This window comes from Anabrus simplex, chromosome 1 (genome assembly GCF_040414725.1).
Source record: "Anabrus simplex isolate iqAnaSimp1 chromosome 1, ASM4041472v1, whole genome shotgun sequence".
Classification (NCBI taxonomy): Eukaryota; Metazoa; Arthropoda; class Insecta; order Orthoptera; family Tettigoniidae; genus Anabrus; species Anabrus simplex.
In genome coordinates, this window is record NC_090265.1 from 235,414,680 (window position 1) to 235,437,421 (window position 22,742).

The 22,742-nt window shown below is 38.7% G+C and overlaps 1 protein-coding gene across 6 annotated transcripts in view; it reads left to right on the forward strand.

Annotated features, from left to right (window-relative positions):
* LOC136886096 (glucose dehydrogenase [FAD, quinone]) overlaps positions 1-22,742 on the forward strand; it is a 123,769-nt gene that overhangs the window by 761 nt on the left and 100,266 nt on the right. For 3 of the 6 annotated variants that reach the window (XM_067158834.2, XM_067158850.2, XM_067158840.2), the window contains exons 2-3: positions 4,595-4,797; positions 21,939-22,128. The exons of 1 other annotated variant lie outside the window; for it this stretch is intronic. In XM_067158834.2, coding sequence (XP_067014935.2) covers positions 4,595-4,797; positions 21,939-22,128 — 393 coding nt within the window. The remainder of the gene's footprint in view (positions 1-4,594; positions 4,798-21,938; positions 22,129-22,742) is intronic. 2 more of the 6 variants (XM_067158859.2, XM_067158863.2) reach the window with 2 other exon arrangements.

The window sequence follows — 22,742 nt, forward strand, 5'->3', positions numbered from 1 at the left end:
GCTACTCTTTCTATAGCTTTCTGTAACTGCTGCTGATGGACAAGCGAACTTGCTGTTTAAGACTCTCCCAGTGAAGTCTTTAATGCCACTGAAATCGGGGCTTCAAGGAGGTCACTCCAGAATATCGATTTGATGTCTCCCAAGAAAAGTTCTGAATACCAATCAGTCACCAAACCAAACCCCATGACGCAACAGCCTCGAAGGGCCTTGGCCTACCAAGTGACCGCTGCTCCGCCTGAAGGCCTGCAGATTACGAGGTGTTGTACGATCAGCATGATGAATCCTCACGTCCGTTATTCTTGGCTCTCTAGACCGGGGCTGCCCTCTCACTGTCGGATAGCTCCTCAATTGTAATCACATAGGCTGAGTAGACCTCAAACCAGCTCTCAGATCCAAGTAAAAATCTCTCACCTGGCCAGGAATCTAACCCGCTGCCCCCGGGTAAGAGGCAGACACGCTACCCCTACACCACAAGGCCAGCACCAATCAGTCACCACTGTATGCATTTAGGGCTGTCGCCCAGATAGCAGATTCCATATCAGTTCTTTACCTAGTCTTTACTTAAATTATTTCTGAGAAGTTGGGAATTTATAGATTACCCATTACCCCTAATTCCTCTTCCTGTAAACTATTATTTGCCCCAATTTATCCTCTTGAATTCCAACCTTATCTTCCTATTAAGTATGATCATTCCTACTGTTTAAAACTCTGTTTGAGCGTATTCGTCTACTAATGTAATTCCACATCATCTCTCCACTGATGGTTTGGAAAATTTCAGTTAGGCCTAGCTGAACAGCTCTTCTCCTTACTCCCAAGACTTCCCAGCTGAAAGTCTGTAACATTTTCATAACAACTCTTTTGTCGGAAATCACACAGAACAAATTATGCTGGTTTCCTTTGGTACATTTCCAGTTCTTGTATCAAGTAATCCTGTTGTGGATCCCATACACTGGTGCCACACTCTAAATGTGGTTGTACGAATGACTTATACGCCCTCTTTTTAACATCCTTACCACAACCCCTTAAAACCTTCATAACCATACGGGGGGGCGCAAAAGACATTTGGTTAAAAGAAAACAAAAGTAACAGCAAAACATAGTACAGTAGGAAGTTTTAATTCATTAAGTTGTTATTACCAAATGGCGATGATTACGCTTTGTCAAGTTGGTGACGGGGGATAAGTATTTGGATATGCTTCAGAATTACGTGGTACCAGGACTTATGATGTGTGCTGAAAACTTTCAAGAAATTTACTTTCAACACAATGAGGCCCCACCACAATATGCCACTGCCGGTCGCGATTATTTAAACGAAACTTTCCAAAGAAAAGTGATTGATCGGAGGGCAGATGTTGATATGCCTCTATGTTCATGCCCATGGATTTTTTCCTATGGGGTGTCATCAAGGACTCTTGTTTATTCTAAAAAGCCTCAGATCATTGCTGAAATAAAAGACTACATACACGACGCATTTCATGATTTAGAGAGTGAATATGCATATTTCTGAATATTTGTAGAAAAACAATTACAGCTATGGTTTGATGGGAAAATTTAATGAAAATCCCCTAGAACACCATTTTGGTATCCTGCGATCACTAAGTTGTGGCGATCATCCATCCATTATTGACTTTCTACATTTACATATGTTGCAGTCCATTTACGAACCAACTAAACTTGCTGTTCAGAATGCTTACAAAGAAATGATTGGATATAAGACCAAGAAACATCAGGATTCGTTTGATGAAAATGATGAAGAGATTGAAGCATTGATCTCAGAAAAGAGAAAAGCCTTGCAAGCATGGCGAAAATATATGAACTGCCTTGTAGTCGCCCAAAGAAGAACCCATGTACTCAAGAATGCATGGTGGACAACCAAAGCAAAGGAGTTTATTTATATTTTAGCAATATAAATTATTGAAAGCAATGCAACACAACTTTCCACGATACGTAATTTAATAGGGCTATAAATGCTACAATGAAATGCGATCGTAGTTCAGTCACAAAATAAAAGATAAAAGGAACAAACGAACTTACCTCCTTACAGCAAGCTTGGCAGAAGACTACCCTTCCGTCCGTAGTGAAATTGGGATCCCCTGTGATCCACCGCTGGGGCCAGTAGGACTTCGACGATCTTTCTTTGCGATCACAATTTTTACTTTTTGCGTCATGCCGATACAGGTAGGTCTTATGGTGACAATGGGATGGGAAAGGCCTAAGTGTGGGAAAGAAGCGACCGTGGCTTTAATTAAGGTATATCCCCAGCATTTTCCTGGTGTCAAAATGGGAAACCACGGAAAACCATCGTCAGGGCTCCCGACATTGGGGCTCGAACCCACTATCTCCTGGATGCAAGCTCACAGCTGCGCACCCCTAAGCACACAGCCAACTCGCTCGGTGATTTTTCTTTGGGTATTGCCACAGACACTCATCTTCTTCACAATAAATCACAACACGTTCTGAAGATAAAGCGTACGCATACAACAGTTCACATCGAGAAGGAGGTATAAGGGATATGGGTTGTGCAACGTAGTTCGACATTGATTGGCTCTCGCATATGTATTAAAAGATTGGAGGGGTTGAAGCCTTTGAGGTCAAATTGTTCCTTGTTTCTCCAGATGGAAATTTCCCAAGAACTATTTCTGGTGACTAGCAAAAATTCCCATTTTTGTTCGTGGGGTAAACAGATCTTGAGAAATGAGAAGATAATTATGTCGAGCACATCAGTTACAATGGAAGAAATTCGGCTTCTTTAAAATAGATTAAAAAGGCATCAGATAGGCAAAAATACTCAAAATAGGCACAAACCCCTGAAATAGGCATTTATAGGCACAATAAAACCAACAAAATCTAGCTTAAAGGACCCCAAAATGGATTTATATCTCAAAAGCCTACGTGTCTGAACACAGGAATAATATAAGCAAATAGGCAAATTCCCGTCTCTACTCATCATGAATAAACCACAATTGATCAAGATCTTAAGATCCTCCATTGCGAGCAAAAAGGCACCTTGCTGAACATTCCTGAGAACTTCCACATCGATATTGATCAATTTAGAAACCCCTCTTATAATTTAAGTGAGATCAACAAAAATAAGAAGATTTTACTTGAAACGTTAATTCCATTTGTTTGTCGACAATTCCATAATAATAACAAACCCCGCTTCCAGCTCTCCAACTTAACACCACCCCTCCCTTCCTCTCTCCCCACGGCCTAGTGCCTCACTCCATTCACTTCTTTCCCTATCCTCGCAAACACAGCTGATCCAGCTACACACATGACCAGTTGAAGTGGAGCCTCTAAACTGAGAAGATCAGGCTGTACAAGAAGGCAATTACTTCACAAGCAAGTCTAAAGTTTTCTTTTCGTTTACCTTTCATCTATTTGCTCAAACTTCTCATATATACTCATTCATTTTTTTCTATTACAGATTTGGATTTTATTGACGGTTTCCACTACTGAGCCACACATGCAACATTTTGCATTCTCAAAAAAATTTCTTAACTTCTCTTGCCCTCTAGACTTTTTGAACATGTGACTAAATGATGATAGACTGGTTCTCAAGTTTTATTTTTGCAATTTTGTCCTCGTTTTTATTGTGACATATTGCACTTTCAGACTAAGAGGTTCTCAACCTTGCTGCAGCTTCATATTGTTTCAAATTCATCATGGGCCGATGACCTTCGATGTTAGGCCCCTTAAAACAACAAGCAACAAGCAAATTCATCATGTGGCCCTTGTTTTTTATGTATTCTTTCTTGTAGTGTTTTTTAACAACATGTTTTTAACATTTTCACTGAAAATGGCTCAAAAATGAGTCGAAACATTTTTGATTAGAATTACTCCATCTAAAGATGGATATATGTATGTATGTATGTATTGAATAGGACGACGCAATAAATCCTTTCATTTGTAAAGTGAAAACCGTCAATATGGAATGATTTTAATGTCTTGTAATGAGAGAACTCTAACAGCATAACGGTATGTCACAGACATCCTATGTCCTCGTGTGTTACCTCTCATGCAACAGTATCCTGGTGCCATTTTTCAACCGGACAATGCTCATCCACACACGGCACTTGTCTCCATGAACTGTCTGCGTGATGTTCAGGTACTCCCGTGATCAGCAAGATCCCCAGATCTGTTCCCGATAGAACATGTGCGGGACCAGCTCAGGCGTCAACATCATCCCAGTGCCAATGTCCAGGATATCAAGGACCAGTTACAACATTTGTGGGCCAGCTTGCCTCAGGAAAGGATACAATGGCTTTATAACACCATTCCCAATCGAATCAATGCATGCATCCAGGTGAGAGGGGAGTGCGAACTCATACTGATAAATGGGCTTGTACTGTCAAGTTTTCTGTAAATTTGACTTGATTTTGCGATCACTGAAATAACATCACATACCCTCTCCACATGTGATGTTTCATTTTGCTTCCTCCTCCTTTCTGGATGCTTCAATTTTTTTGTTAGGTAGTGTATATGTGCTTAACTTAACAGTCACTTACATATATCTATTTCACAAACTATATTTGTGTGTTAATTATTTTTCCTGGTTATACTGGGTGTCATATGACATATGTGTTTCTTTCTAGTTGGGGCTGGTACTGCGGGATCAATCGTAGCTAGTCGTTTGGCAGAAGATTCTCGAATGAGAGTATTGCTCATAGAAGCTGGTCCAGACTATTCGTCTTTGCTAGACATTCCCTTAGCCTCTCCTTTAATACAGTTCTCAGGTTATGATTGGGGGTACAAAACAACGCCCCAGGAGTGTGCTTGTTATGGACTTGAAGATAACGTATGTACCTATGTTAAATTTTTTCATACTTTATCTTTTCAAAATTTTTAGTTGTGTGACTGAGGAAGTGATTTGAATTATTTGACATTGAAAATGATAAGCTTACTCATGTAAAGCCAATTTACTAATCTTTTTCATTGTGTAAAATTTACAGTACTTAAGAGTATGGCTTTGATTTGGTACCAGGTTTACAACCTCTAACAGTTCTCGGATTTGCAGACGAGATAGTTTTAATAACCAAGGACAAAATAGCTGCTGTGGAGATAACTAGAATGGCCATCCAACTTTTCAGTGAAATCAACCTGAATATAAATACAAATAAAACTGTGGCTATTAACATCTCGAAAGGAAAGTTGGAAAATAAAAGATGTTCATATTTTTGAGAATAGTAAAATCACCTGCATGACATCAGAAGAATGTGTTTGCTACTTAGGTGTTAGTTTTGCTGATGTTCCTGTTTTCAATCCGTACAGTACATTGAATGAGTTGAAGACAAAACTGGACCTGCTAACATCATCACCATTCTCCACTCCAACCAGAAATTTAGTATAATGAATTCTTCCATCTGTCCATCAGTAACTTATCAATTTCAAACGGTGTCTCTGAAGAAGATACATCTCAGTTTTTGCAGATGCCTATAAAATGATCAAAGGAGTACTAAAAGAAATATTACAGATTCCATCACACACCAGATTCTATGATATACACACAATGGCAGTTCAAGGGCTTGGGATTGTTCAGAACAAGATGGGTAGATGCACTTCAAAAACTAAATGGACTTCGACAACGCAAGTGCTCTCAAAATCTATACATCCAATCAACAAGAACTGTATGCAAACCCTTGATATAAGAACTGATCAAACCCTTCTCAACACAAAAGGCAACTGCATTTATACAAAACAAAACAAAAGTCAGATCTATACTTCAAGATCATGAATTTTATTCTTGACGTGCCCTACGGCATAGGAAAAGGAGTGATTTTATACAAAGAATATGCACCTGTAAATAAGTGGATTTCAAACCACTCAGGATGCTCTGTTTCTGAATGGATGGAAAGTCTAAAGATGACCCATAATATTTCAGCAGTATGAGTTTGTGCCTGGAAGAAGTCAGAACAACACCCATTGTCACAGATGTGACAAAGAAATAGAAACCCTTGCACATGTCCTCAGCTTCTGCGTGCACATTAAAGCACTACAAAATTTGAGGCACTCTACAATAAGATCCCCAATAATAGCAGAAAATTTCAGAAAAAAGGATAAATGTCGTACATGAAATTCTAGGTTCTTTTGCACAGTGAAGCATAAGAAGAATTTATTTGATCATCTATAAAGATCATTAGGGTAAGGCCTACATCCTGGACCCAGCTGTCAGATTTGAAAAAGATGACAGGAGAAAACAATCTATATACGAACAATCTGTAGACTACTACAAACAGAAGTATCATCTCTTCAAAATAGAAGTTGTTGGCCTACTAATTGGAGCTAGAGGAACTATTCCAAAATTCTTTGTTAATATCTGCAGAAAGCTAAGCTTTCCATTAGACATCATTTCTGTAATAGCCCTTAAAGGCTCCATGCATATAATAAGAAATAATTTGTATGCTTCCTAACTTAAATCTTCTATATAATATTGCTAATGACCTTGTATCTATGATAATTATTAGGTACCTACCCCTTTTATTTCACTCATCGCCCTTTTGTTTATATCCATTGTTGATATCCATTGTTTGGTAAGCTTTGTCGAGAGGCAGCCTTGAATTTAATGAAACCTTCAAAATTGATATATGACAACAAGGGTATTATAAAATGCTGGTGTTCATATGAATTGTGAATTTAACTCTGTATTTCATGTTCTTTATGAGTTACCATTCCTTTAAGAGGCAACTACTGTAACAGGATTAACAATATTTAAAGTGATTTGATAGAATCTGGGGATGTTCTTGTAGAACAAAATCTTTGTTTAATTGCTTGCTGTTGGGTTTTTTTATACAGGAATGTTATAGTGGTATATGTGTTATAATTCATGTTTTCGACAGTCTGAATAGCTTTGAAGTTACACTAACTAATGAGGAGAACCCGCAAAGTGTAACAAACTGATTTGTCAGAAATTTTGCTTAGTGAAAGTGGGGTCGAAATAGTCAAACAAATGTTTCGGTTTCTCCACAGACACTCAGCCATTTCCAAGAAAATGATGATCAAACGTTTCCGACGTGCTTATTAGCGCATAGCAGTTTCAACAGACACGGTGTCACAGAAGCGTTTGCCGTGACCTCGTTTTTGTGCCCCATGTTCAAATCCCGATTTATTTATTTATTTATTTATTTATCTTTTTCATTTATTTACTTTTGTCCATTGGTGATTTCTACACAAATGGTTTTGTTCAATGTATTTTGAAATATCGTTGTCCTTTTTTGTCTATTAATGTTCTGTCTGGTAAATGAATTTTAATACATCGATTGTTCTACACTCATTGCGCACAGCAAAGGATTATCACAATAAAAATCCACGCATTGATTCATAATCAGTTGCAGGTGCCAGTGTTTTTTAAAAAGATGCGTTATGCGTGGTATGTTGCAAACTTATTGTCAAGAAATCTTCAGTAAAATTAACGACGTTTCTTTCCCGAGTGACTTTCCCACCCAGAAATGTAATTGTGGCAAGCCTGGCTTCACACGATGCTCGTGGTGTGCAAAATTTCTGTTTCAAATGTTTTTATGATGAACCTCATCCAAGGGAGTGCACTGTATCTCCCTGAAGAGTTAATATAAGAATGAACTTACAAAACATTGTAATACCTCAAAAATACCAAATACATGAGACTTATTGTGAAACTCAGTTGTAATTTTACAATCAATATAACGCTCTTGTACCCACTAACTTGATAAGAAATATTCATGTAGTAATCGCCAATGGACTTAAGTAGAAAAATGAAACCAAAACAAAACAAAAACATCAGAATTTGAACACGGGGCGCAAAAGTGTAAAGCCGCGGTGGCGCATTGCTGTTGCCGGTTATGCTCTAAAAGGTACGTAAAGCACGTCAGAAACTTAAACTGTCATTTTCTCAGAAACGGTCGAGTGTCTACAGATAAGACGAAATATGTGTTCGCTTATTTCAGCCTCTTCTTTGCTGAGCGAAGTTTCTGGAAAATCGGTTTGTTACATTTGGCGGGTTCCCTCCTATGTCAACACTGAAAAGTATGTCTTTCTTCTTAACAAGCTATTCAGTCAATCAGGCAAATTACGAAGCAAAAAGGCTCCTATTCAGTCAGTCAGGCAAATTACAAAGCAAAAAAGCTCAAGTCACTAAAATTCAAAATCATGAACACTAACAAGTCAATTGCATTTAATAAAAAAATGTCTAGAATTAAAGTTCATTCCCAAATATCTACCCATGAAAGCTAACCCCACAACAACATTGGCTAAAATATCAAATTCCCAATCACAGTTGTTATGGATTTTTTAAAAAATTAAATTTTCATGTATGCATTCATTTTTTACAAGATTGCATTAGCAAAAGCAGCATCAAAAAACAAAAGATCACTGATGACAAAATCAGTAACAGACTAAACAAGAAAACCATAACCACAGCAAACTCAAATCCTTAATAGATCAAACACTACCTTTTCAAATAATGAAATAAATATGCTAGAAAACATTTTCAAGTTCAGCTGCCATGAAGGTCATACTGAAAACAACATAAAACAGCTAATTGCCAATGAAGAAATTGCATGCAAAACAACCATACCAAAAAGAAAATTAATAAAAAACATAGCCACCAACGAACCCCTAAAAATAATGACATGGAAATTCCGTTAAACAACCAAATTCTGTTACTCAATACTCGCCATTAAAAACAGTTAAGAACAAAATAAAAAATGAGAACCTGATTGTCACAAGAGCAGATAAAGAAAACATAACAGTTATAATGGAAAAAGATGAGTACATAGAAAAAACATAAGAATTCATCAGCAATAGCTGTATTCAGGAGTTACAGTGTGACCCAACAAATAAATTTCAAAATGAGATAGAGTAAGCAATCAAGAAAACAGACCTTATTTTCACAAACTCCCTACACTAAGAGCCCTCCCCAAAAATCACAAAAACTGATGTCCCATCAAACCAATAGTAAATTTCAAAGATGTGTCAAGTTATAATATAAGCAAACTCAACCAAACACTAAAAGAAAAAACCTCACTCAAAGAAGACAGGTTGATTAAAAGTGACATAGGAATCTTACAAAGAACTAAATAAACTAAAAATAACAGAGAGCACATGAATGATTTCCTTTGACATCACTAATATGTATACTAATTTAACAATAGAAGTATCAATTAAAATTATAGAATAGGTGTCAATGACAACAATTCACTGAAAGAAACAAATAAAATAGGTAATTAACCTTCTTAAAACAACCTTAAACAAGAACTATTTTACTTTCAGTGACTAAATCTATTGTCAAAGGGAACGGTAATCATGGGCTTGCCATTATCAGGTATAGTAGCAAACATTTTCCTAAGTAGCTTTGAAAACAATTTCTAAACAAAAAACCAGCTCTTTAAAAGGAATCTTACACAGAAGCAGATATGTAGATGACGTAATATGCTTATATGATAATGGCATCACAAACGCACAACAGTTATTCTACACACTGAATTCTTATACAAGTCAATAAAATTCACAATGGAATCAGAAACTATCAAGAAATTCAACTTTTTAGATATCACAATCAGTGGGAATAATGACAACCTGTGATACAGAATACGTATACAGAAAACCTACTCAGAAATCGCACACAGTTGATAACGAATCCAACCACCCATACATACACACACAAATTAACAGGACTGAATACAGTGATACACAGAGCTATTTCCATACCAATGAGGACAACAGATTTCAACAAAAAAAAAATATAAATAACTAGCTGTAGAGCCCAGCTCTGCTCGAGTATTTTTTTGAATGTTTACTTTTAAGATTTGTATTACCTGTTTGAAGTGAATGTTTGTAGATATTTTTATTGTAACAGTGTAATAGCTTCCAAACTCCTTTTTTTTTTTTTTTTTTAGATTTAAAAATATTGTTATGTGTATAATTATGAGTTTTAATTCAAGATTATTTAGTTTCACATTAAACTGTTTCTTTGCGGTACCCCGTAGGAAGTAGTTGATCCTTTCAAACAAATAATGAAAGTCTTAAAATGTAGCTGCAACACCTGGGCATGAGGACACTAATTTAGTTCTACTCCATGGCTGAATGGTTAGCGTGCTGGCCTTTGATCCAAGGGGTCCCGAGAGCAATTTCCGGCTGGGTTGGGAAGTTTAACCTTATTTGATGTAAGTTATAATTGCATGTTATTGTACGTTGCGCTATTGATATGATATACACGATTCTGTCACTGGGACTGTCACTAATCAGCCTAGGGACCCCAAAAACTAAGGAATCAACACTCCTTTCAGTCATTTTGGACATTTTCTTTTTCACCCCTTCTGAACCTCCATGCCAATGGAGGCTGAACTGGGAATTAAGCGGCATCTGGAGTGTCACAGTTCATCTCAGCGAGCTGGTAACCTATGGATTTGACACTGATATTGGTCGTTTTTGATAATTTTTGGATGTCATCTCCTCCCCTAGGGATGCTAGAGATATCTTATCCCCCCAGTATTTTTTCCAGATAGTAAGTCATACGTGTACCAAGTTTGCTTGAGAGCTATGCTGGAACATAAATGCATACATTCATAATCTCTGCCATTTTCTTTTTCACCCCTGAAGTTGCACTTAAATGGCATCCGGAGTGTCATTGTTCATCTTGGTGACCCCAGAAATTACGGATTCTGCATTAATATGTGTCATATTCTATTATTTTTATTTTTTCACTCCCTTTCCACCTCTGCCCTTAGGGCTGCCAGTGGTGTCTTACCCCATAGTATTTATTTTCCACCGGGCGAGTTGGCCGTGCGCGTAGAGGCGCGCGGCTGTGAGCTTGCATCCGGGAGATCGTGGGTTCGAGCCGCACTGTCGGCAGCCCTGAAGATGGTTTTCCGTAGTTTCCCATTTTCACACCAGGCAAATGCTGGGGCTGTACCTTAATTAAGGCCACGGGCGCTTCCTTCCAACTCCTAGGCCTTTCCTATCCCATCATCGCCATAAGACCTATCTGTGTCGGTGCAACGTTAAGCAACTAGCATTTCTTTTCCATAAAGCCATATGTATACCAAGTTTGATTAACGGGTATATTGAAATATACACACATACATCCATAATCTTGGTCATTTTGGGCATTCTTTTTCACCCCTTCTCACTCCTGTGCTGATGGGACTGAATTTGGACTTGAACAGCATCTGGGGTGTCACTTTTGGTCTCAGCAACCCAAAAAAATGTTGTATTCTACGTTAATATTGGTCATTTTCTATTATTTTTATACTTCAACCTCTTTCCATCCCTGCCCAGAGGGTTGCTAGGTTGTCTTACCCCCACAGTGTTTTTTCTCCAAATACTAAGTCATATATGTAGCAAGTCTGGTTGACAGCTGTGCTGGAACATACATACATACATACATACATACATACATACATACATACATACATACATACATACATACATACATACATACATACATACATACTATCCGCACACTTTATGTTGGTGCATTTGTGTACGGGGTGAGGAGTAAGGAGGGAGCTGTCCCGGTATCGATAGTGCTGCCTGGTGCTGCCAACTGAATGAAAATGAAATCTGAATTGAATCGATAGTATGAGCGATCGATACTACACCTTTATTTACATTAATGTACAGACAAATCCCTGTCACATTGAATGTGTATATTTATGTGCTACACCTTTATTTACATTAATTTACAGACCAATCCCTGTCAAAATGAATGTGTATATGTATGTTCTACACGTTATTTACATTAATTTACAGACCAATCCCTGTCACAATGAATGTGTATATGTATGTGCTACACCTTTATTTACATTAATTTACAGACCAATCCCTGTCACAATGAATGTGTATATGTATGTGCTACACCTTTATTTACATTAAGTTACAGACAAATCCCTGTCACAATTTATTTGTATATCTATATGTTACATCTTTATTTACATTACATCTCAGACAGATCACTGTCACAATCGTCACTGCATTCTCCTGTACTATGCATTATAATGTCGTCCATGGCTATTTCCATTACACCATCGTGTCTCCAGTAGTCCTCCTCCAGTTCTTTCACTTTCCGGCAGTACCCTTTCCAATCTTCGGCCGGTACGGAACGGAATGCCTCGATGGTTAGTCGTCGAAGGTTAACGGCTGACATGTCTCCCGTAATGTTCCATCCTTTGAATTCTCGTTTGATTTTTGCCCATGCCAATTCAGTGGCGTTCAGATCACAGTTGTATGGTGGGAGACGAAGGACGACGTGTCCTTTTTCAGCCGCCATTATGTCAACAGCATAAATTGTATCAGGAGGCCTGTGTTCCTGAACTAATCTATATAGAGCCTCTTTCCTTTGATTTGCGTCGCAGACAATGCCTTTCCCCTGTAGCCACTGGACCATTGTCACGCGTGTCATACCTCGATGGTATTTTATCCACCTGTCGAGAATGATATGGTGCATTATCCATCACTATCACAGATGCAGGAGGCAAATTAGGGAGCACAGATGTTTTGAACCATTTCTCAAAATTATGGGCATTCATTTGGCCATGGTAATCGCCTTGGGTACTTCTGGCGTCAAATATTGTGCTTCTCTAATGAACCCTTTCTCAGATCCAACACTTGCAATTATTAGCCTTTTCGTAGAGCTTCCCCAGGCTGTAACACCCACAACATCGTTTCCTCTCTGCCAACATTTTCCAGTTGTTGTATTATTGTCAATCCAGGACTCGTCCAAGTAAAATACTTCCTTGCCTTCCTCCCTAGCATGTTTAATTTGGACGAGGAAGCGTGCCCGCCAATCAACGACGTCTGCCCTCTCCAGCAATAAAACACGTTTGTTTTGGACTTTCTTCCACACAAAACCCATACCTTTCAAAACTTTTCGGAGGGACGTTGGGCTCCACGACCACTTAATTTCTTTCTGCAGCACAGGGATCAGTTTCTTCACGGTAGGCACCACTTTTTGGACGGTATAGAAGTTTTCGATGGTGTCCCTTATCACTCGTTTGTCGCTATCAGTCAGTTCTATCTTCCCTTGCGTTCTCACCCTACGAGCAAGAGGAGAACAGCATATAACACTTGCACATGACAACCTAATAGTATCCATCATGATATTGGTTAGAACTGCTTAGATAGACTGGTCAGAAGGACCTACCTCTTTTTACCAGGGGAGCGTGGAGATTCGCCGGGGTGAGAGGCAGAATATGCCTTAATCCTGTTAATAGTCGAAGCAGATTTTCCTGTATACGCGGCAGCGCGTTGAATAGCCTTGTTGAGGGGGACGAGGAGCTGTTTCTGTTTTTTCTCCAAGGCACAGCATTTTGCAACGTTTGCTATTATTTTTCGTGCCTCGCTGTGTATAACCGGCTTTAGTCTTTTCCTTGGAGGAGTTCCAGGTGCTTCCTTGGATGTCGATGGATGTTCCGAACTCATGTTCCCTACTAACCTATAATATATGGGGGGGCTTTGTTATATACACAACAACAGTACTTAACGTGTACGCCAGATGTCGCATGGCTTTTTTATGTCAACAACAACAGTACGGAACATGTACGCCAGATGTCGCACGGCGATGCTTAAGCGATTCATAGTTTGTGTTGCGAAGGTTGCCAGTACGCATCTCGAAGATCACCGAGGTCAACCGATTCAGCACTAGGGTGTAAATGCACCAAGATAAAGTGTGCGGACAGTACATGCATACATACATACATACATACATACATACACACACACACACACACATACATACACACATACATACATACATACATACATACATACATACTAAAAAATGCTTTGGCAAATCTGTCCGTCCTTTCTACTGGATAAATTTGCTTCATTTTTGTTTTATTCTTTCTGGAATTACTTGGCGGTGAATCATGAGACATTGATAGGTCTCAAAGTTCAGCCAACTTTGAGTAATCATAAAATCAAATTATTGAATGATCACTCCAATAATAGCAGGCAAATGCTTACCCTAACCCACGGTACATTCTGTTGCTAAACGACTAATACTTTCTTTTTAATATTCTGATGTATGTGAGTTTCATCCTTAGTAATGTCACTGCATGCAGCCATGTTTGATTACTACCTGCCAAGCCAGAGAATATACACTTCCTTTCGTCACGGAAGAATACTATTCCCTGCTAGATACTCTTTGATTCTCTAACTTTTCCCAGCTTCCAGTTATATTCAATGGATGACAGAGCATTCCTAATAACTTACATGCTGCTAAGAGAAAAAAGTCTACATACAAACAGACCCCATCATAACATACGCCTTAGATATTACCTGGGATCACCTATCTAAGGAAAACCTAGCTATACTAGAAAGTGTGAAGGCCATATATCTTCAAAATGTTCTCTGCCTGGCAAAAAAAGCTCCTTCGAGACTAACCTATCAGATTACAAGACAACTGTTCTATAGGGAAGAACTGCGATTAAAAATACCATTGCCTTCTATGACACAATATTAAGCTTTATATCAAGAACTGTGGGATATAGAAGCGAATACATGTGGATAGATTTTTACCAAAACAGACAGAATGATGACGTCAGAATGGATGAATTCTGACTACGAACTGCGGCATACCATAATGCGCTTCTTATTAAATGTTCATAAAACCATTGAAAAGGGCAGGGAAAACAACACGAGTACGCAGACATATCAAAACAAGTTATCTGACCTAATCGAAACAGACTTTCAACGTTTCAGGTCGTGTTACGTACATGTAGTACATGTTGAAGAGATGTTAAGTACAGAACAAAAATGGCCAGCCGGACACCAGTGGGATCCGAACCCACAACCTCCCGATTTCGCGTCGGTTGCTCTACCAATTGAGCTATGGTGGCCTAGGCCATCTTTGTTCTGTTTGAAAGGATCTGAGCTACAGGTCTGGCACTGCTGCTGGCACACTGTAGAGTGCGTTTAAGTCGCCCGTTGTGGGGCATGTCAATGAATATTGAATTTTCACGACCGCATTGTAATCGAAACAGACTTTCAACGTTTCAGGTCGTGTTACGTACATGTAGTACGTGTTGAAGAGATGTTAAGTACAGAACACAAATGGCCAGCCGGACACCAGTGGGATCCGAACCCACAACCTCCCGATTTCGCGTCGGTTGCTCTACCAGTTGAGCTATGGTGGCCTAGGCCATCTTTGTTCTGTTTGAAAGGATCTGAGCTACAGGTCTGGCACTGCTGCCGGCACACTGTAGAGTGCGTTTAAGTCGCCCGTTGTGGGGCATGTCAATGAATATTGAATTTTCACGACCGCATTGTAATCGAAACAGACTTTCAACGTTTCAGGTCGTGTTACGTACATGTAGTACGTGTTGAAGAGATGTTAAGTACAGAACAAAAATGGCCAGCCGGACACCAGTGGGATCCGAACTCACAACCTCCCGATTTCAACACGTACTACATGTACGTAACACGACCTGAAACGTTGAAAGTCTGTTTCGATTACAATGCGGTCGTGAAAATTCAATATTCATTGACATGCCCCACAACGGGCGACTTAAACGCACTCTACAGTGTGCTGGCAGCAGTGCCAGACCTGTAGCTCAGATCCTTTCAAACAGATCAAGATGGCCTAGGCCACCATAGCTCAATTGGTAGAGCAACCGACGCGAAATCGGGAGGTTGTGGGTTCGGATCCCACTGTTGTCCGGCTGGCCATTTTTTGTTCTGTACTTAACATCTCTTCAACACGTACTACATGTACGTAACACGACCTGAAACGTTGAAAGTCTGTTTCGATTACAATGCGGTCCTGAAAATTCAATATTCATTAAGTTATCTGACCTATTTATAACAAATGCTACAGAGCAGCATGGGTCCTCTAGTAATAATAATGTTATTTGCTTTACATCCCACTAACTACTTTTACAGTTTTTCGAAGATGCTGAGATGTCAGAATTTTGTCCCCCAGGAGTTCCTTTATGTGCCAGTAGATCTACCGACGCCAGGCTGACGTATTTGAACCACCGGACTGAGCGAGGATCGAATCTGCCAAGTTAGGGTCAGAAGGCCAGCACCTCAACCGTCTGAGCCACTCAGCCCGGCTCCATTATTTTTGCATTTTTGCAGGGGTGCTAGGGATGTCTTCCCCCTGCCAGTGTTTTTTCCAGATAGTAAGTCATATGTGTAACAAGTTTGCTTGACAGCTATGATGAAACATTCACACACACACATCCAAAATCTGTCATTTTGGACATTTTTTTTTTTATCGCCTTCACACCACCATATGAATGTGGGCTTCACTTGAACTTAAATGACATCCAGGTTGCCGCTATTAATCTCACTAATCCCAAAAGCTATGGATTCTACATCATTATGTGTCATTATTTTTATATTTCACCCCCTTTCTAACCCCACCCCTAAGGCTGCTAGTGGTGTCTTACCCCCACAGTATTTTTTTCCAGATAGTACGGGTAACTCTTATGTCCACTAATTTTGGTTGAAAGCTATGCTGTAACATACACACATACATTAATCTCGGTCATTTTGAACATTTTCTTTCTCACCCCTTCTCACCACTGCCTCATGTCGTTGGGGGCTGATCTTAAGTGTCAATGTTCCTATCAGTGTCCCCAAAAACTATGGTTTTTACATTAATATTGCAAGTTTTGTGTTTTTTTAATATTTCACCTCTTTCCTCCCCCACTCCTAAGGGTGCTAGGATTGCCTTAACCCCACAGTATTTTTTGCAGATATTAAATCATATGTGTACCAGGTTTGGTTGAGAGCTATGCTAGAACATACAACCATCCATAATCTTGTTAATTTTGAACTTTTTTTTTTTCCTCTTCTCATTCCCATGCCCATGGGGGCTTTACTTTGACTAAACGGCATCCAGACAGTCATAGTTCATCTCAGCAACCCCGAAAACTATGGATTCAACACAAATATCAACCATTTTTTTTTTTTTTTTTTTACATTTCACCCCTTTGCTGCGGGGTGCTAGGTATGTAATACTTCCATAGTAGTTTTTTGAGGTAGCAAGTCATACTTGTATCAATTTTGGTTCAAAGCTATGTTGGAATGTACCCATAAACGTCCATTATCTTGGTCATTTTGGACATTTTATTACCCCCCCCCCCCTTCCCTTCAAAAAATCAAATCAAAATCTCTTTATTTGCAAATGAGGTGTCTACCTCGGTGGCAAATGGTACACTAAAATACATTATTGTCAAGCACTAAATTTTAAATTAACAGGAGACGAAGAAAATTTTCCTAGAATACAATATTATACAATTTACGCTAATAATTTTTTCTATTAAACACACACATCATCCTTAATAAATTTATATTGTTTACAAAATTCTACTTATAATATCTTACAAACATAGTCAACTCATATACAGTACGGTATGTGAAATTACTTCTAATAATACTATACAACTGGTATAAGATTAAAATTAACACTGAATTTATTTACATATTTATATTTTACCCATTTTGGAACCTAAGTAGCATAACGACCTGCTGCGTCTTAACCAGAGCCCCTTTTGCCACCACTTTTCAGAGTTCCTGAAGGGCCTTCACAGCTACCGTAGCGGTCCCAGGGCCCTCAAAGTCCCCACTGTACTTCACCCCTACAGGCAGTCCCCTACTTTGGCTGTCCAAACTCCTTAGACCAGGGGATGGAATTAATTTAATCACACACATTTATTATTTACAATATCCTGCACTGGTCGAATGCCCTCTAACATTTAATTTATTATCTCTGTTGTTGTTTATTCTCTTCTTGAATATCTGTACAGATTTTGGAAAAGGATCAAACACTACCCTGGTAAACTGTTCCACTCCTTCACGCCCTTCCCAATGAAAGAAAATTTACCCCAATCGCTTCTGCTAAAATTCCTTCTAATTTTGTACTTGTGGTCAGTTCTACCAATATAATTATTTTCCAATCGAAGCCTCTCACGGATATCTCCCCATGCTTCTTCTCCTGTATAGGCTCTATATAATCCTATAAGTCTAGTTTTCTCCCTTCTCTTACTTAAAGTTTCCCACCCAAGTTCCTTTAACATTTCTGATACACTACTCTTTCTCCTGAAATCCCCTGTTACAAACCTTGCTGCTTTCCTCTGCACACCATCTAGTTGTTTTATTAGGTATTCTTGGTGAGGATCCCAAACACCGTTTGCATATTCCAATAATGGACGAACCATACTTAAGTAACTTTTGTCTTTTAATTCTTTGTTGCATCCTTTAAGTAGTCTCATTATGACATGTAACGATCTGTATGCTTTCCCAACAATGTCGTCAACATGACCCTTCCAGTGCAAATTACTTTCAAATCTCACACCTAAGTATTTGCACTTGCCATCTTTTGGGATAACTACCTCATCCAAAGTATATTCAAATTCAGTTTTAAAGCTCCTGTTTGTAAATGTTGTAACAGTTGATTTGCCTCCATTAATCTTCATATTATTTTCTTCAACCCATTCTTGGATACTGTCAAGGTCCCTTTGTAATTCTGAACAATCCTCAATGTTATTTATTTCCCTATAAACAATTATGTCATCTGCATACAATCTTATTTTCGATGTTATATTGTTCCCTAAATCATTTGCGTATATTAAGAAAAGTAACGGACCGATTATACTACCCTGTGCAATTCCCTTCCAGACTTTCTCTTCCTGTGATATATTATTTCCTACTTTGACTTTCTGAACCCTTGAATTTAGAAATGCTCTTATCCAACGTATAACCCTTACATCCAATCCTATTCCCTCCAATTTCTTTAATAATATTCCATGTTCCACTCTATCAAAGGCTTTGGAAAGATCTATGGCTATGCAATCTAACTGGCCTCCTGAATCTAACTGATCTGATATGTCCTGCTGAAATCCCACCAGTTGTGCCTCGCAAAAAATTTCTTTCTAAATCCATACTGGCTCCTCATGAACCAATTTTTATCATCACATATCCCTCTGATGTACTTTGCTATTAAACTCTCCAGTATTTTACAAACTATACTGGTCAGGCTGATTGGTCTGTAGTTCTCTGGTTTCCTTTTATCACCCTTTCCTTTATAAATTGGTATTATTATAGATTCCTTCCATTCCTTTGGTATCACACTATTATTTATGACATAGTCAAAGAGAAATTTTAAATAAGGCACTATATACCACCCCATTGTCTTTAATACCTCCCCAGTAATTTGATCACTTCCTGCTGCTTTTCCTTGCTGAAGCAGTTGGATTTCTCTGAAAATATCTTCATTTGTGAATGAGAAGCTTCTTGTTTCCCTCTGTGTCTCTCCCTCTCTATCTTCTGTTACGGTTTCCAAGTCCTGACAATCTTCTACTGAATCTCGGAATTCCCTACTAAAGAGGTTTGCCTTCTCAGTATCTGTTAAATAGTGTTCACCCCCTTCTCCCACCATTGTAGGAATTTGGATTCCTTTTCCTTTTTGATTCCTAATATATCAATACAGCTTTTTCCATTTCCCTTTGTGGTCATTACCCTCTTGAAGAATGCCATTCATATAATTCTCTTTTGCTTCCTTTTTTCACTCTATTCAGTTCCCTCATTAGCTGTTTTCTACTTTCTCTACTCTCCCTACCTTCTTTGATTTTCCTGTTTACTATTCTACATTTTCTTTTTAATTTTCTTATTTCCCTTGTGTAATAAACAGGGTCTGAGGTCATTTTACCCTTCTTAACAGGTACAAATCTCTTCTCTCCTTCCCAAATGATTCCTTTAAATTTAGCCCAAAGTGTATCCACATTATTCCCTTCACTTATCCAACAACTGAATTGTGATTTAAGGTAAGTCCCAAATTCATCAACTTTAGTTTTTCTGTATAATTTCTTGTCTTTTGTGACCCTTTTATTAAGCATTTTTGGTACAAGTCCTACATCCATTATTACAGCCTTATGGTCACATATTCCTTCAATTACCTCAGTTTTATCAACAATTTCCCATGGTTTAACCAAGAATACATCTAGCAAGTTATTGAGACGAGTTGGTTCTTGTACTACTTGTGTAAATCCTCCCTCCCAAATTAACTTATTTGCCAGTTTCTGTTCATGGGCTTCACTTGCAGCTCCTTTCCATTCAACTTCAGGCAAGTTTAGATCTCCCCCAATTATTACCGTATCATTATTGTTATTATGAGTATAATCTATTATCTTCTCAAATATTTCCATGTCTCTTTCCTCTCTTCCAGGCCTATATGTTCCTATAATTCCCACCTCCTTCATATTATCACAAACTAATTTTATCCCTAATATTTCATCCCTTTCATCAGTAAACCATTCATGCGAACAATAAGTTTCCTTCACCAGAATAAATACCCCTCCTCCCTTTTTATCTCCTCGGTCTCTACGATAGACTGTATACCCTTCTGGAAATACTTCTGTATTACCCACCCCTTCTCTCAACCACGATTCCACTCCTATCACCACATCCGTCTCATAAGATTCCATCAATGTACCGAATTTTAATTGTTTATTTACTACACTCTGACAGTTTACCAAGAGCAATCTCAGACCTCCTTCCTCCCTAAAACTTGACTGTTGCAATTGGGTAACGTTTGACTCATGAGTTGAGAACTTCCCTGGAACCCAGATCCTTGTACATAGATCTTGTTTTAAGGGTCTGGGTTTTCTGGCAAGTTTCCCTGTATGTGCCAGTTTAGTGGTATGGGTTTTCTTAAGTACAGATTAGTTTGCAAATCTCTGTTGATAATTGTAGCAATTTGTCTACAGAGAGTTGCTTTTCCATTACCATTTAGATGGAACCCATGTCTAGTGAACATTTGCCTGCCAAGACCTAAAGTATCTACTACATAGACATTTCTAAAACTCTTACTTAATCTCTTGATTTTTATATTTACATCATGTACAGCTTTGTTCACACATGAGTCCTCTAAAAGGTCAAACCTGGGTGGCACATTTACTACAATTACTTTTGAGTCAGGTAGTTTAGAAATCTTACCTCTGAGAGTCGTAATTAATTCCTCACCTTCATTTGCAGCAATGTCATTTGTACCACTCACAATCACTACATAATTGTCCTTCTCTAACACAGGATCACAACTTGAAAGGACGTCTTCAGTTTTGGCACCTATGTCACCCCCTATGTCAAATGGGGCTGAACTTGGACTTAAACGACATCTGGAGTGTCATTATTAATTTCAGTGACCCCGAAAACTATGGATTCAACATTACTTTAGATTATTTTTATATCTTACTCCCCCCCACCCCAAAGTGTGCTAGGGGTGTCTTACCCCCACGTGGTTTGTCTCATGATAGTAAGTCATAAGTGTACCAAGTTTGGTTGAAATCGCTTCAGTGGTTTAGGAGGAGGTGTAATGCATAGACATACACATACATAAAAAGCAAAGTCATCTCCTTACAGGCCATGGAGGCCCTTGGAGGGGTGGAAAGTAAAGGCTTCCACTATCCGTAACCTCGGCCCTTGATGGGGTAGAGTACTTGGCTCTACGCCCGGCCATCTTTACTCTCAGGAATTAACCTGGTACTCATTGTTGGTGTAGGTTGAGTGAACCTCAGGACCATATGCACCTCCGGAAGTGGAAATCTCATTTCTTAAATTTTTCAACTGCCTGACAAGGAATCAAACCCACGTCCTTCCAGGTGAACCAAGCACACCTTTACCGCCTCAGCCAGGCAGCCCCTACACACATACATACAATGACTTATATATATATATATATATATATATATATATATATATATACTGTATTTCTCTTGTCTGGCCAGGTAGGAGCAGCCTTTTAGTAGATCCCATGGAGGGTTGGTATCAGCAAGAGCACATGGTTATAAAACTTCGCCCCAGAATTAACAACTGACCTGTCTGAAGGCTGGAAACTGCTGCTGCTGCTGCTGCTGCTGCTGCTGCTGCTGCTGCTGATGATGATGATGATGATGATGATGATGATGATTATGTAACATTTCTGATGCATCAAATATGTATACTGATATGTGTTGGTTTTCCTAGTCTAGTTACTGGCCCATGGGACGGGTAGTTGGCGGGACAGGTCGTCTAAACTACATGATGTACGTGCGAGGCCACAGCCGTGACTATGATGGATGGTCTGAGAAAGGCAACACTAATTGGGGCTTTCCGGAACATGCTCTCCACTACTTCAGAAAATCTGAAAACCAGAGTGGAATATACAAAGATGATCGTAAGTTTAACAAATAGGCTACTTTCTTTGCTTCTTTCTAATCATGTTTTGATTGTAGAAGTGTCGTATTGGCCCGAATATAAAAAATGTTAACATTAAATTGTGCTAATAAAAACCATATAAGAAATAAATTGACCTCTTCAATACACCTCTTGTAAATTTATTTCTTATAATTGCACTTCAGTGCGGAAAAAAAAAAATTTATAGTTTATAATTAAAACCATAGTCGTCTTATATGTACAGCCTAACATTTAGACTCATTTTTTTGTAAAGATCTTTTTGTATCAACCCACACTATACTGGCATGTAGGGCTGGAGTACCACACGCATCGCAGTTGACGTGACCAAATTTCTTGAGCTTTGACGACTTTTTTCAATTTGTGGCTTGTGATCTACTTTTGCTTGGCTTTGTTAATACACTCAGTTCTGGTTACTATCTGGTCATGGCAGACTGTGCAGAAAGGAGAGTGTATTTGTCACTTTAGTTAAGCTAAATAAAGGATAGAAAGATTATGATACATATTTCAAATTGCAGGTTTTATGCAAGACAAAATGTACAAATAATGAAAAGACTGCAAAAAAGTTTGTTACAATTTACGAACTTCATCATATAG